We start from the raw sequence: 16,555 nt of genomic DNA, 5'->3' as shown, positions 1-16,555 counted from the left end.
TCTTGACTTGGATCCATCCCTAGCCTTCAGCCAGTTCTGGACCACAGGCAAGGGTGTGTCCAGTGTACTCAGGGAAGTTTCTGAGGTAGAAACTATTTGCTGGTACTTGCACATTCGGTGTTGTGGTAGGGATACATTCAGTATTGTGGGAGCACACACTGGAGTTGCTTCTTGGGGAAGTCACACCTTGTTAAGATGTCAAGGACCAAGGGGGGCTGATTCAGTGACCTGGTGGTTAAGGCAGCCAGATCCCATATAGCTGACCAAGTGGTTCAAATCCTGGACCATTGGCTTTTGAGAAACATACCAGGGGTGTGTGCATGTCCCAAATAACTGTAAGGAGAGAGAGATGGAGGAGAAGAGATTGAGACATGACCATTACCCATGGGAATGCTTTCTAGCATACACACCCTCTGGCAAAAAAAAAAAAAAAGACAGCAGGAGTTCAGGAGAGGGGCAGACTGGAAGGGAAAGCACTGAGCAGAGTGGGTAGTATTATAAAGGCTCAGTAAGAGAAAGCACAGCTCTTTCTGGAAAAGGCAAGTAGTCCTAGGTTGCTGTATTTGCTGAGGAAAGGTCTAACGAGATAAATGGGAGTGGTAGGAGATAAAGCAGGACTAGATTAGGGAAACCCTTTTTTGAACTTTACCCTGAATGCTCTGGGGAGTATTGAATGACATGAAATAAAAGTGTTATGATTACGTTAGCATTTGAGATGAATCACTCCAGTTATAATATGGAGAATAGGTGAAGAGGTGTTTTACTGGAATTAGGGGAGACTAGCTAGGAAGCTACTGTAGTAATCCAGGGGGATCTTGATGACCTAACTAAATCAGGATAGAGGCGATGGACATCTAGTCATGAGATAAGCAAGACAGACCCTATGGATTTTGATGACTGATGCGATGTGGGAGAGTCCGAAAGAGGATAATTCAGTTAATATTTATGGAATCCTTATTCTTTTCCTGGGCTGAGCTCAGCACTTCTGGATCTCCTCAGTCTCACTGAAGCCCTTCATATTTTATACTGTTGTTGTCATCCCCATTATGAAGAGGCTTAGAAAGTTTGGTAACTGCTGTCACAGAGCCAGTGAGTGTTACTCCGATTGCTAGTCCGTCGCCTTCTCTAAAGACTGCTCTTAACACTGGGTGATACTTCCTAACAGTTCCCAGACTGTGACCCACCAATCAGGTGGGTACTGCTGGATCACTGAGACAGTGGATGGGGTCCAGGGAGAGGCAGCAGTGTTAGGGTAGATGATGAGTTCTGTTTTGAATTTTTCAGTTGATGTGCGTTTGGGACATTTAGGTAGGAATATCTAGATGGAAGCTGGATTTAAAATTCTGAATCCCAGAAGAGTGGCCTAACGGATATACTGTTCTGGGAGTCTTCAGTCTGTAGGTGGTTGTGATGGTCCCACCTAGCAAATGGGCTGGGTGTTAGTATAGCAGTGATAGTTGAAGGCTTGAGAGTCGACATGTCCGCATGAAGAGTGTGTGTGTGTGTCCCTTCAGTTCTGGACAATCTATCCCCCCAACATTTCAAATCTTACCCTACTCCTACCAAAAACAAAACAAGAACTGGGTCTGTACAGTGGTGCAGTGGTAAGATGCAGACTCCATGAGACTGACCCACATGGAAAGGTTCGGAGTTTGCGCCTAGAAACTACCCTGCCGGAGTACACTGGACACAGGCAAGGGCCTGTGGTCCAGAACTGGCTGAAGGCTGGGGATGGATCCACATCAAGACCCTGTTGGGAGTGCTATTTCTCTCACTCTCTCTCTTGCTCACTCACTCATGGAATTTATAAATAGATAAAAGAAAAACAGGTACTGTTGTATATTTGATTAGTAGTAAAATGAGATTAGTTATAAATGGTAGCTGTATTGTCCCTTTTCATTCTGCTTAAACCATTCTGCAGACTGTAACTTGCATAACAGTGAAAGTCTAAAAAGTATGAATGAAATGGGGGGAGGAGAAATCACAATTCCACGAAGCTGTGTTCCTAGGCATTTAAGACTGGTAAATGTTCGACAACCCTGGCAACCCTGGCAGCCTTTAGAGACGCTCTACCATGGCTCCATGTTGACAGTGGTCTCAACCTGTAACGTCCATATGACTAAAGGAGCGTGTTATAAACAGAACTGGGTGGTATCTAGAAAGTAGCTGGAGAGGTTTTTGCATTCCTTGCCTTTTCCCCTGGATTTATAAAGTGTTGCAGATTGTGTGTGAGTCTGTCCCTGGCCACTACCCAAAATGGAACAGGGCAGCAATTCAGATCTCAGCTGATGGTGTCATAACATAAGGGAGATGATGTTGGCTGTTTCTAGGCTGCGGCATTTGTGAGCAGAGCATAGACCTAGAGGCTTCTGCTGCTTCTCCAAGCCAAGGAATGGAAAGGTTTATTTGGGTCTCATTTTTTTTTTTTCTTTGATTCTCTTTTAAACAACATTTTCTGGCAAGTAACTGGGCCCAGAGGGACCAGAGCCTATACACAGGAAAGAATGGACAGGGATTACCTTGTCTTCCTTACTTTATCTTGTGAGCTGCTTATTTCTTCCAAGGGAGCACAGTGTGTTAAATGGAGATGTTTTGGCGTGTTATCGTCTCTGGGAGAATCCAGTTGCTACGGTCATTTTAGATAGCTTCAAGAGAAGTTAGTTCATTTGGCTTCAGTTACCTAAACTAAAAATTAGTGCTGCGTTGAAATGGAATCCTTAAGAGTCAGGCTTTGATTGAAATTTCACGGAGTTTTATGAGATCACTTACGGTCTCAAATACTTTAAGTAGATGTGTATGGATGACATTTTACTTATGTATCTAGTATGGACACCTTTCAGAACCCTCCACCTCTGGAGTTTTGGAATACTGTACTTCAGGTTCATTAACCTCATAAATACTGAACACCTACTCCCTGCCGGGTAGTGGTCTAGATGGTAGAATATAATAAGGGATGAAAGTCCTTTGCCTCTTGGAGCTTATTTCTTCAGGCTGTTAGACATTGTATGAGGTTAGTTCAGATGAGTTAGTATTCGTGAAAGATCTAGAACAAGTTCTTCCAGTGTAGCTCTCCTTCCTTCTGCACGTCCAGCTCCTGCTCATCTTTGAAGCCTAGCTCAAATGGCAGCTTCTCCATGAGAGCCTTATCTCATCCTTCCAGCTGATGTACTCTTTCCTGCTCTGAAATCCCACGCCGCTCTATCTCCTACTTCCTTATGACTTCGTTTTTTCCTTTGTTTTATAGTTGTTAGTACATATGTTGTCTCCCTTGTTACACTGTGAATTATTGACGCAGGGTAAGAATCCTATTAATCTTGGATTGGGGCATTTCACATATAGTCAGTCATCAGGGTACTGTGGTGAAAAAACCCACATTGAATTTAAGAGCGAAAAGACTTGAATTTACTAACTTCTGTTAGCTGCATACTGATAGGCAAGTCATTTAATTTCACTGAAATTAAATTTCCTGTCCCTGGGGACCAGCAGGTAGTGTGGTGGTTAAAGCACTGGACACTCCCACATAACCAACCACAGTTCGAGTCCTGGACCTGATGGCTTGCTTTCTTCATACTTTCCCTCCATCTCTCTGTCTCTCTGTCTCACTCTGATCAAATTTAAAAAGTGATAATAAATGGATAAATAAAATTAAATAAATAATTCTTTTTTAAAAAAAGTTTTCTGTCTCTGGAAATGTAGTAATTATTCTTCCATTTCCAAATAGTTGTTGGGAGGCTCAAACTAAGATAATATGTATGAATAGATTTTGTAAATTCTAAATCCTTAACACAAATATTTAGAGTATCATAGGAGAAATTCAGTAAGTATTTGAATGGGTAAGCATTTGCTTTAGTGAACACCTTTTCCTGAGTAGTTCTCTTGTTTAATAAGGTCTTTATGGTTTTGCAAATATGCTAGACTACTTCCTCATCTTATTTTATTATTAAATTATTCTGTTCCTCAAAATTGGTGTACTTTCTCACCTCCAGGATATTGTTTTTTTTTTTTCCTTTGTAGGTGCTATGTAATATTAAAATAGCAAATGACATTTGATCTATTTCAGCAGCTGACACATTATGGCTGACATGCAAAATCTGGTAGAAAGATTGGAGAGGGTAGTGGACCGCCTGGAGGCAGTATCCCACACCTCTGACATGCACCGAGGGTATGGAGACAGCTCTTCGAAAGGTAAGCAATCCACAGCCCAGTAGAATGCTTTGTTTCAGTGTCTTGGCCTGAAACTTTTTAATCACGCTGAATTCTCTCCTCTAGTGCTTACTTCCCAAAACAATCTAGAAAGTTCATCTCCTGTAATTCATATCGCTATAAAGAGATAAAGGAGAAAATGTCTTGTGCAGGGAGGCCTGTGGTTAAGTTATTTTAACACAAGAACTTCCTGCTTGTGTGATATTTCCTGTTCTTTCTTTAGCAGACGCCAGTGCAAGTCAAATGGCAGGTGACATTAAAATTTCCTTTTTCCAAATGACTGGCAAATCAGCCATTTTGCACATATACCAGGTGAATCATAGAATATTAGAGCTACAAGGAACCTTAGAAGATCATTTCCTTTATTTTCATTTTTATAGGTAAAGAAAATTAAAATCAGAAGGAAAGGGGACTTAGGGTCACATGACCAGTTAGTGGTGGTATTGGAACCAGAACCCAGGTGTCCTGACTCTTGTCCCAAGATTCTGTTTACTGTTTCACCTTGCCTCCCCACTTCCCCATGGTCATGCATTTTAAAGAATCCTCCTGCTGCAGTGTGACCGATTCTTCATGGTGTGTCTGTCTTTAGCAGGAGCAGCGCCATATGTGCAAGCTTTTGACTCGCTGCTTGCTGGTCCTGTGGCAGAGTACTTGAAGATCAGTACGCCAGTGCAAGTCAAATGGCAGGTGACATTAAAATTTCCTTTTTCCAAATGACTGGCAAATCAGCCATTTTGCACATATACCAGGTGAATCATAGAATATTAGAGCTACAAGGAACCTTAGAAGATCATTTCCTTTATTTTCATTTTTATAGGTAAAGAAAATTAAAATCAGAAGGAAAGGGGACTTAGGGTCACATGACCAGTTAGTGGTGGTATTGGAACCAGAACCCAGGTGTCCTGACTCTTGTCCCAAGATTCTGTTTACTGTTTCACCTTGCCTCCCCACTTCCCCATGGTCATGCATTTTAAAGAATCCTCCTGCTGCAGTGTGACCGATTCTTCATGGTGTGTCTGTCTTTAGCAGGAGCAGCGCCATATGTGCAAGCTTTTGACTCGCTGCTTGCTGGTCCTGTGGCAGAGTACTTGAAGATCAGTAAAGAAATTGGGGGAGACGTGCAGAAACACGTAAGGACCTTTTGCCCCCTTTCTCCTTCTTTTAAGGATTGATAGCTTTCTTCAGATCCCACTTCTCCGTTTAAACACTCTTTGAGGGACTCCAGGCTTATTCTCCTCTGCTTATACTGAGGAGTTCAATCCAGGCACAGAATCAGTTCCTCATTTGTCTAGGCCCCCGGCTGTTATTACAGATTCTGTGTAGGCTTTTATACAGAAAGCTTGCTTGGTGCATGAAGTATGGCTCTGTTCCTCTCTGTAGTCTAGAGTATCCTACCGATCCGATCCCACTATATTATATAACCAACTCTAAGATGGCTTATTCAAAGGAGTCATTATCATGACTTAGCATTTATAAAACTGCTTGGTAGTTATTAGTTATGCTAATATGGGTTATTTTCACACCTAGCCCACGGCAAGAATGTGAAGTAGGCAGTGACAGGTGCCTCTCCACCCACTTCCCTTCGTGTGCTGCCTCTCGTGTTGTTACCACCACCACCGCACATTCGCATATGCATCCTGCTTCTATCTTTGGAATCAAAACCTTCCTACCAGTCCACTGACTGTTCCTTTATAAACAGTAGCTATGTTTGGGATCTTCCTCACCTTAAACTCTTTGGCAGGACTGGTTGCTTGACCTTTGTAAGATCTAGTTTAAGCTTCTCGTATTATCTGTTGGCAATGGTGTTAACTTTACAGAGTGGGACTGGGACTTCAGTAATATTTGCTTGTTTTTGTTTTTAGTTTGCTAGAGGGCATGTGTGCTTGCTGGAGGAAGATGGGGCAGGTGGAAGTGGGGGAGGAGTGAGAAAGCACGCTATCCTCATAATCCCCTCCCCCCACACAGTAGGGGACAGTCACGCCACAATCACTTCTCCATTTTTCCTTTTTGGATTTCGAGCATGTGTGCATGCACACTTGGAGTGTTTTTTAAGCATTCGGGTCTGGGATTTGAACCATATAGTCAGCTATGTAGTATTCATCTGCCTTAACTACCATGTCACTAGCTGACCCCAAAAGAGGCTTTTTTGGTGAAGTGAGATAGGAGGGATTTTTCAGTACATGTTACACTATCCTGCATGTATAATTGCTAACTTGACTTCAACTGATGCTAGCCCTTACTATCCTTTTTTTGGGTGGAGGGAAAGAATTATTTTATTTAACTCTATTTATTTTAATTTGACCAGAGAGGGACAGAAGGGCGGAGAGTGATAAAGCAAGCTGCCAGGTCTGGGACTCGAATCACAGTCGACCATATAGGAGTCCAGCACCCTTAACCACCATGCCATTTGGCGGCCCCAGCCTTTACTATCTTCATCTCCAACTCTGGATTAATATCTCTGATTAGTTCCAATAGAAACAGTAGTACAGTTGCTCCTTAACTTCTGATGTAGTTATGTCCTGATGAACCCATCTTAAGTTGAAAATGCATCTATTTATTTATTTATTTTAAACTCTTTTTTTGCCATAGGGCATGTTCGCTCACCCGGAGAGGAGAGAAACAGAAAAAAATAGTGAGAGGGAAAGTGAGAAATCACTCCCTGGGGAGTGGCCATGCTCCAGGGGTTTTGGGTATCTGTGCACACACAGGTGCTCAGCATCATGACTTCCGTTTTTTCTTTTCTTTTTTTTTTTTTTTTTAATAATTATTTTGGGGCTGGCAAGGGGCAAAAAAAAAAAAAAAAAAAAAAATTAATTTTTTTTTAAAAAATTAACTTTATTTATTCATTTATTCACTTTTAATCTGACCAGAGAGGGACAGAGTTGAGAGAGAGAGAGAGAGAGAGAGAGAGAAGGAAAGTGAGAAAGTAAGCCGCCAGGTCCGCCGTTGGCCATGCGGGAATCCAGTGCTCTCAACTACCACACCACCTGCAGCCCTGCCCAGCATGATTTTCAAGCTCCCAGGTCCGGGACTCAAGCCTTGGTTGACCATGTGGGAGTCCAGCGCCTGAGCCACTATGCCACCTACTGGCCCCATATTTATTTTAAATTTTGCTACAGGGTGTATACACTCACTGGAGAGAAATAGAGAAATAGGGAGAAGAATAAAGCATCCCCACTCGGTTATGGTCACACTGCCACCCTTTTCTCCTCCGTTTCTCCATCCTACTGGGATTTTTGTTTGTTTGTTTGTTTGTTTTGTTTTGGTTATAGGGTATGTGCGCTCACTGGAGAGAGGTGCAGAGGAGAAAAGTGAGAAATCACTCCCAGCAGGGAATGACCACACCACAGTCCATTCTCCTCGGATTTGGGGCACACAAGTACACACGCCCAGAGCGTGTTGCAAGCTGCCAGGTCTAAGATTCAAACCAGTCAACCATGTGGGAGTCCAGCACCTTAACCAATATGCCACCAACTGGCCCTGGGATTTTAGGCATGCATGGACATGCACCTGGCATGTTTCTCAAGCTACTAGGTCCACTACTTGAACTGGGTGGTCAGCCATGTGGGATCCAACTGCCTTAACCACTAGGCCACAGAGCTAGCCTGAAAATGCCTTTACAACACCTAACCTCCATCATAGTTTAGTCTAGCCTACTTAAACATGCTAAGAACACTTAAATTAGCTTATAGTTGGGCAAAGTAGTAATAATAGGTTTACAAAGCCTATTTCATGATAAACAGTCAAATATCTCATGTGATTTACTGAATAATGTACTGAAAGTGAAAAACAGAACAATTGTGTGGCAACTCAAAGTAGGGCTTCTGCTGAATATGTATTGCTTTCACACCATTAAAAAGTTGAAAGATTTAAGGTGAACATGGTAGGTTGGAGACTGTCTTATATGTAATTCTGCTGTCAGCCACTAGCATCTGGAACACCTGAAGAAAGCAACATGGAATTCCCAGATTGATATTAGCATAGGTGGAAGTGGAGGTTTCAAGTTATTCTTACCAAGGCCTCTCCTGTAGTAACGTGTCATCAATAACTGATTCTTCTCCTCTCCGGCAGGCGGAGATGGTCCACACGGGTCTGAAGTTGGAGCGAGCTCTCTTGGTTACAGCCTCTCAGTGCCAGCAGCCAGCAGGCGTAAGTTTACCACTCGTTGGTCTAGTTTTGATGTGATCTGTGGGACAAATTGAGAGACTTTTGTTAAGCTATCCTAACATGCTAAAATAGACCTACCAGGCTCATGACAATGTATGTTCACACCAGGGCCCAGAGGTAGAGTCACGTTTAAAATGCCGTATGGGAATGTGCCATTCCACCCTTACTGGTCTCTACTGGCTTTTGTCTCTGTCATTGTGCTTGGGACTGTAGTTACCCAGAAGTGGATTTGCTGTTTCTCCCAAATGACAGCCTTTTTAGCCTCTTGCCTGAATTCAGATTCATCCCAGTGTTCCCTAAACCTCGGCGAGATGGCTCTCCTGCTTCACTGCAGGTAGTTTTAATAATGCTGCTGTAGAGACCCTACAAGTCCCGCAGTACTGCTTCTCCCCTCTTCCTTCAGTGGTTGGAGGATCTTCCTTTAACTTTATACTTACTTCAAAATGCTAGGCTGTAGGGTATGAAAAGCTGACTTCGAGAAAATTGAGGTCTTCAGAGTTAAGAGTTGTGTTTCTTTTGCATTTGGCTTTGCTAGGCATAAAATGATAATAAAGCAAATCTTCCTGCTATCGCTCTGTTAAAACTCATGACCCTTGGCTTGCCTAAATAATGTAAAAATAGTGTAAGATAATATTAAACACATTAGATTCTAATTTATTTTTAAAGAATTACTTTATTTAACTATGTATTTATTTTAATTTGACCAGAGAGGGACAGAGTGAGAGAGAGAGAGAGAAAGCGAGAAAGCAGCCAGCAGGACTCAAACCATTGTCAGCCATATGGAAGTCCAGTGCCCTCAACCTCGATGCCACCTGCCGGCCCCTAGATTCTAATTCTTAATCTGTTCTGAGTGGTTAAAGCTTGTCTAGACCTTTTCTTCAAACCGACACTTTCCCAACAAATCAAGTAACAGAGATAGTTCAGTTTCCCTTGCTTTGACCAGGGGTCGGCATACTACAATCTGCAGGCCATATCTGGCCCACCATCTGTTTTTGTTAATAAAGTTTTTAGGGAACAAGTATTTATGTCTGGATCTTTATAGAAAAATTTTGTTGACTGCTGCTTTAGACTGCTTTCATGCTTAAGGCCTAAGAATCAAGATGTTGGGAAACAGAGTTTTAGAAGAAAGGTAAAAATGCAGAAACATAAGATTCATCCTTTTTTTTTTTTTTTAGGTTTTATTTATATTATTAACAATAGCACATGTTACATCACCACCCCCTTTCCCTAGCCCTCCAGCTCATCGGAACCTTGGGCATATATGCGCATGGCTGGCCCAGGGATCTGAGCCTCTGGTGGGCCACGTGGCATTCAGCACTGCCGTTCAGTTCTCTGCTGACTATACCACCAGCTAGGCCAAGACTCATCCATTTTGCTAATCTGTCTGTTCAGCTGCCAAGTCCCCTAATTGTATTTGATTCTTGAGATCTCTACTAGCAGCTGCTGTATGGTTAGCACTCCACCGAGGGCTGTAGTGAATGATGACAGAGGGCTAAGACAAAAATCCTTGTGTTTGAAGAATTAATGAGAAAGAAACACACTCTCACGGGCCCCTTCATGGTTTGTGCTGCTAAGTGATACGGTACCAAAATTGGCTGTGCCAACAGTAAATGCAGTGGGAAGCTGGTGTGACTGGCACTGGGGGGGGCTGATCCTTAGGAAGCATGAGGAACACTGGATAGGTGGAAAACAAAGAGCATAGGAGTGAAGGCACAGAAATGAACGAGTCTCTCCTGTTAGCAGGACAGAGAAAGGTAAGTGGCTGAAATGGCAGGATGCTGCGGGGTAGCTAGAGTTTGAGTCCTGATCATGAACTACAAATCCAGCCTGAGGAGTTGGAACTCCATGAGGAAAGCAAGATGACAGGCAGGATCTTAGCTGTATGATCAGGACAGAATGGATACAGAGTCGATTTGGGAGCTCACTATAGTTCATAAAGAATTCTTGCCTTCAGGATCAGAGTCAGCCGACATATAAAACTAACCTGAATCTTTTCTCTCTCTTCTAGAATAAGCTCTCCGATTTGTTGGCTCCTATCTCAGAGCAGATCCAAGAAGTGATAACCTTCCGGGAAAAGAACAGAGGCAGCAAGTTGTTCAATCACCTGTCAGCTGTTAGCGAAAGCATCCAGGCCCTGGGTTGGGTGGCTATGGTGAGCAGCACAGCTAAGAGGAGGGAGGGGTAGATCGAAAGAGGTGAGGTGATAGGGTTGGTGCAGCTCTAAGTCACTGACAGCTTTTCTTTCTCTAGGCTCCCAAGCCTGGCCCCTATGTGAAAGAAATGAATGATGCAGCCATGTTTTACACGAACCGAGTCCTCAAAGAGTACAAAGATGTGTAAGTCTAGCCTTACTCAAGGGAAAAAGGGAAACTGAGCTGGTTACTTGCTAGGATATCACTTTGGGGCTAATTAAGGCTGCCCTTGGCCATTGGTTTGGTTCTACATCAGGGCTGCTTTCTGGAGAGTTCAATGCATATTAGCTCATTGAAACTGGATTTGCAAGCAGCAAGCATTTCTTCATCCATTTCTGATTTCTCTCCATGGTTGGTAGAGACCCTTTTAAGTCTTCTGATTCTTACTTTGTTAGATTTAGGAGGTTTTTACTGGAGGTAACCGGGACTAATGCCTTTTAATTTGCCTGTTGATACAAGATTTGTTTCTTTATTGAGAAGTTTTGTTCCTCTGTTGAGATTAGTTAGGGCGGGTAGACATATAACTCCCCTTACCAAATACCTGCCTTGGCAAGGCAGTCTTTCCCTTGCTTGAACTGACTGCATAAATACTCAGGGTAATTTTTTGGTTAGCACTACTGAGCCCTTTGCCATGGGCTTGAGCTGGTTTTGAACTAAAGTGATTACAGGCAGCAATTACTAACTTGCATAGCTACTCAAACTCTTCATTTCCATGTATCATCAGTCAGCAGGCATTCATTGAACAACTAGTTGCCCAGGAATAAGCCTTCCTGGGTGTGAAATGTATCCTACAACAGCAGGTACTTCTTTGCTCCTCCAGCAACCTGGAATGAAGTGCGACAGTGTTTGAATATACTCCACCCTTACCTCACCATTTTATAGTTAAGGAGACTAGCTCTTGGGCTAAGTAATGTTAAAGTCTTTCGGCTACCGGAAAAGACGACGGGGACATGAACTATTGTGCAATGCTGTTTCTGTCGTTTAAAGCTGATTATTTCCTCAAGGGAAGTTTTTTATTTTGGGGGGGGACAGCATATTTTAACATAAGGCACTATTTCAAAAGGCAGTTGAGTTTCTCAGAGCCTGGAAGTTTTTCTTCAGAGCTCCTCTCACTACCATAGCTTCATGCACAGAATATCTGTTTATATCCGTTTTATATATTAGGTTTTGCCCAAGTTCTACTTTGAAAAACTAGTCTTGCTACATTAAAAAAAAAAAAAAAGTTTGAGAAATACTACTGTGAGAGAGAAAGAATCCAGAGTCCCTATTTTAATGGGGTTTGGTCTAATCAGGGTACTACATTAGACTAGAAGGGGAAAAAAAGCTCAGCAATGATAGAAAAGCTGACATTGAGAACCAGCTGATGGCGTGATGGTTAAGGTGGCTAGATCCCACATGGCCAACTGCATGGACCCAGCGTCTTGAAAAACATACCAGGCACGTTTTTATGTGTGCCCAAAATCCTTAGGGAGAAATGGAGGAGAAAGGATTACAGTGTATGCATCCCCTGGGTGAGGGTGCTTTTTGTCTCGGGCGAGCACATACTCCCTCTAGCAAATTAATTAAAAAAAAAAAAAAAAAAAGCTGACGTTGAACAGAGTGGAAAAAAAAAAAGCCATAGGTGGGTGGATGTGAGCCCACAGACAGGGGGCTTCTAGAATGTACCCTGAGCACTTAGAATGACTTCTTTCATTTTCCCAGGGATAAGAAGCATGTGGACTGGGTCAAAGCTTACTTGAGTATATGGACAGAGCTTCAGGCTTACATTAAGGAGTTCCATACTACCGGGCTTGCCTGGAGCAAAACGGTAAGTCCCTTCCCTGCTTTTTATCCCCTGAGGGGATAAACCGGGGCCCACTGGTTTGTCAGACTTCAGCACCTCCATGGTCCATGAAGGAATGCTAGTTTTTTTTTGTTTTGTTTCCTTTCTTTCTTTCTTCTTCTCTTTCTTTCTTTCTTCCTTTCATTTTTTTTTAAGCCAAGGTTAGAAACAAGAGGAAGAGAAGAAAAGGGAATAAAGAGAAGAGAGTAAAGAAAGCAAGGGTCAGGGGAGAAGGAATATTCCATTCTAGTCGACTTCAGTGTCTCTGGGTCAGGGACAGTGCTGACTTGGTGCTGGAGGGGAGACACAGATGAGTAAGTTATACTGTCCCAGCCCTCAAGGAGCTTAAAAATGTAGATACAAAACCCCTGCACAAATCACCAAGCTAAACACCAGAATAAAGATTCAGAGTATGGGGCCAGCAGGTAGCATAGTGATTAAGGCACTGGACTCCCTCTTGGCTGACTGTGGTTTGAGTCCCAGATCTGGCAGCTTAAAACTCATACTGGGCATGTATGCATGCATGCCCAAAATCCCAAGAGGAGAAGGGATCACAGTGTGACCATCCTCTGAGGAGGGTGGGAGGGGATCCTCAGGTTCCCCCTCTCTGTCTCTCTGGTGAACTCATGTGCCCTATGGCAAAAACCTTAAAGAAGGGGGGAAAAAGATGCAGAGCATAAGGAAGAGAATAGTGGTTCTCACAGGGAGAGGTTGTACTTGGAAGAGGTCTACTCTGATGTGAGACTGCAAAGAAATACAGGTCAGTAAGAAGTGGTGGAAATGGGATCCTGGCAGGAGACACGTCTTAAAGTAAATTGATTGTCTCTTGCTTCTTAATAAGGGGAGATGATTAAAGATTTTTAGTAGAAAAAACTGGAAATGGGGCTGGTCCTGAAGTGCAGCAGTTCAGCACGGTGCATAGGGAGGCAGATGACACATGGCTGACTGCAGCTTGAATTCCTGGCCCCTTGGAAAGCAAGCTAGGTATGATGTACATGTTCCCAAAGTTCTGGCATTGGAGAAATGCAGGGAAAAGGACTGCGCGTGACCACGGTCCATTGGGAGATGCTTTCTCTCTCCCCTCTTTCTGATGAATGTATGTGCCTTCTGACAAAAAAAAAGGGGGGGAGGAGGGGACAAGAGAGAAAGAAAAGGCTGGAAAAGAAGGTAGGCTGAGACTTTTAGACTAGGGATTTGAGCAACGCAATGGCTGTGATCAAAGTTGTCTTTAAGAGTCTCTGTGTAGGTTAAGGATAGGGCTCCTGTTCAGACTTCAGAAGTGGTTCTGATGCTAGGGACAGATAGAAAAGAATTTGCAGGAGTTCACACTAAGATCATAGAAATCTTAATGAGCCCAGAGGGCTCAGAAGCCTAAAAGAAGATTGAATAGTTGGACTTGGATAGTAACATTGCACTGAAATTGAGACAAGGGGATGATCGTACAGATAGGGGCCAGGCAGGTTGATGGAGTGAGTTTTGAACTTGTTGAGTCTGAGACAGGGAAGATGTCAAGTAGATCTCTGAACATGAGTTTAGAGTTGAAATCATGTGAGGCCAAGTGAAAAATGTGAAGATTGAGAAATGGAGATGAGAGCTGGATCCTTGGCAAAGGGTGAGAAGCCATAAAGCCGAGCTGAGTGTGAATAGTTTGTTGATGTGACCACATGTACAGTAGACCCATAGTGGGCCCTATTAGGCTGGTACAGAGGGGAAGAGAGGATGACTGTTACCTGCACTTACTGTTCCAGGGGCCTGTGGCCAAAGAACTGAGCGGATTGCCGTCTGGACCTTCTGCTGGATCTGGTCCTCCTCCCCCTCCACCAGGCCCACCGCCCCCACCGGTCCCCACCAGTTCGGGCTCCGATGACTCTGCTTCCCGCTCAGCACTGTTTGCCCAGATCAATCAGGGCGAGAGCATCACACATGGTGAGTGAGTCCGCTGGCATAGGCGGTTGGTGCTGAGTTACTCGGCCAGACCTCACCAGTTAGATACACGGCATCTAGTCTGCAAAGCAGAACACTGGCTTGTGTGGGGGAGAGTTAATTTGGGGAGACATGTTTCTTTAAATTGTCCAAAGGGAAAGCAAACCTGGCTTAAATGGACATTGAAAGTGGGTGATTATAGTTGGGATATACCCTCTGCCCCACAGGAAAGTGACTTAATATTAAGCAGCACGTAAGGAGTGCCAAGGCACGGGGCTGGCGGTTTTCCCAGAGCTCTTTCCATGGGACCATGTGGTCAGCGGGTTAACTTCCTCAGTGGATGCGTACTAGTCATGTGAAAACTTGCCTAAGAATGTCCCGGAGCTGGGAGAGAAAGGAGCTACTGGGAGTCCAAGCTGTACAGCCCTCTCCTAGGGATCTACCAATTAAAATCAAGAACTTTGTGGTGTTACTTACAGTGGCTAAAAATGGTGTAACCACCTAAATACCTCACAGTAGGGAATGGCTAATGGTATCATGTCCTCTTGATGGAGTATAATGCAGCCGTTACTTTTTTTTTTTTTTTTTTGCTACAGTGAACCGTGTCACGTTTAAGGGGGGCAAATCTGGTATTTAAACTACAAGTGGCATGGTGGTTAAGTTGTACTCTCATGCAGCCAACCATAGTTTGAGTCCCAGACCCGGCAACTTGAAAATCATGCCAGGCATATGTTCATGTATACCCAAAATCCTGAGAGGAGAATGGAATGAGTAGGGATTGCTGCGTGGCTATCCCTCCCAGGGGTGATTTCTCGCTTTCTGTCTCTATGTCTCTCTCTCTTTCCCTCTCTCTGGCGAGCACAGACAGCCTGTAGTAAAAACAAACAAAATTAAAAATAAATAAACTACAACTCTAAGGAGTGGTGGGACTAAAAAGGCCATTCACTGTTAGTTTTGTAATCAGCATACATTGGGCCATGTTCAAGAACAAAGTGTTGAGACCATAGAATCTTACAGACTGTAGATTTCCCTTAAAAATAAAAAAATACTTGTAGGAACTATAGTTTAACATGAGAAAGTTTTTATTAACTGAATTGGTTGACCCGAATTTGTTAAATGTGTTAAGTTATAACAAATGTAGACAAACATGAATAGAAAAAAATATTGGAGAGTTTCAGATACCAACACTGGAGGAGAGGGGAGAATTAGCTGTGGATAAGTTTGGTTTTCCTTTTGCAAATTTTCTTTACTGTCACATACTTTCTCTCCTCTGTTGCTTTAAAAACTACATATATATTTTTGTGCATATATACTTGGTTTATGCTTTTCTGGATTTTGTGTGTGTGTGTGTATTTACATATCCATCCTCCAGCCTCCATCCACCACCCTCCACCCCTCCCCAACACACATTTTATGTTTGATTTTTTAAAATGGAACTATAGTAATTTAACCTTGGGGTAGAAGTGAAATTATTAAAGTACTTCTCTCACATTACTTACAAGAGAAAACCTGAAAGGCTCTGGTTTTTGGCCTTGAGTTTTCTGTTAAGGATCAGTTTAACTAAAGATAAGCAGAAGTTGGTTTTTGCCTCAGCCCAAAGCCCTGCTGTGAAACACAGGGACAAGGTAGCTGTTGTTCTTCCAGCCCTGAAACATGTATCCGATGACATGAAGACTCACAAGAACCCTGCTTTGAAGGCTCAGAGCGGTCCGGTACGCAGTGGCCCCAAACCATTCTCCGCACCTAAGCCCCAAACCAGCCCATCCTCCAAACCAGCCACCAAGAAGGAACCAGCCATCCTTGAACTGGAGGGCAAGAAGTGGAGAGTGGTGAGTTAAAAATACTGGGGTGGGAAACACAGAGCAGGACAGGGTTTAGGAGGGGCTCAGCTGGATGAGCACAGAGTTCTGGCTTAGAATGTAAGAACAGAAGTTCGGGGTAACGTGTGTGTCTTTTTTGCTTGGGGTATGCTTCACGATAACCCTGAGGTCTCTCTTCAACAGGAAAATCAGGAGAACGTTTCCAACCTGGTGATTGATGACACAGAGCTGAAACAAGTGGCTTACATATACAAATGTGTCAATACGACACTGCAAATCAAGGGCAAAATTAACTCTATTACAGTAGGTAAGTCTTTGTCACTGTCATAGGCAGGCCCTGTCCTTGCACCTGACAGGACCATTTTACCTGCCCAGTTCTTAAAGATTCTTACATCCGGTACTTTCCTTTCAAGCTACCCTACTGACCT

At 43.3% G+C, this 16,555-nt stretch overlaps 1 protein-coding gene across 3 annotated transcripts in view; it reads left to right on the top strand.

Annotated features, from left to right (window-relative positions):
* CAP1 (cyclase associated actin cytoskeleton regulatory protein 1) overlaps positions 1-16,555 on the top strand; it is a 30,211-nt gene that overhangs the window by 12,097 nt on the left and 1,559 nt on the right. The window contains exons 2-10 of one of the 3 annotated variants that reach the window (XM_027766885.1): positions 4,061-4,185; positions 5,233-5,333; positions 8,275-8,352; positions 10,379-10,522; positions 10,621-10,706; positions 12,264-12,369; positions 14,133-14,310; positions 15,952-16,136; positions 16,311-16,434. In XM_027766885.1, coding sequence (XP_027622686.1) covers positions 4,074-4,185; positions 5,233-5,333; positions 8,275-8,352; positions 10,379-10,522; positions 10,621-10,706; positions 12,264-12,369; positions 14,133-14,310; positions 15,952-16,136; positions 16,311-16,434 — 1,114 coding nt within the window. In that variant the 5' untranslated portion in view covers positions 4,061-4,073. Of the gene's footprint in view, positions 1-4,060; positions 4,186-5,229; positions 5,334-8,274; positions 8,353-10,378; positions 10,523-10,620; positions 10,707-12,263; positions 12,370-14,132; positions 14,311-15,951; positions 16,137-16,310; positions 16,435-16,555 lie in introns of all 3 variants that reach the window. The other 2 variants (XM_006164947.3, XM_027766884.1) reach the window with 2 other exon arrangements.

The sequence above is a fragment of the Tupaia chinensis genome, unplaced genomic scaffold (assembly GCF_000334495.1).
Source record: "Tupaia chinensis unplaced genomic scaffold, TupChi_1.0 Scaffold143758_1, whole genome shotgun sequence".
NCBI classification, from domain to species: domain Eukaryota; kingdom Metazoa; phylum Chordata; class Mammalia; order Scandentia; family Tupaiidae; genus Tupaia; species Tupaia belangeri.
Note: the sequence above shows the minus strand (reverse complement) of the source record. Positions and strands in the feature narration are given on the sequence as shown.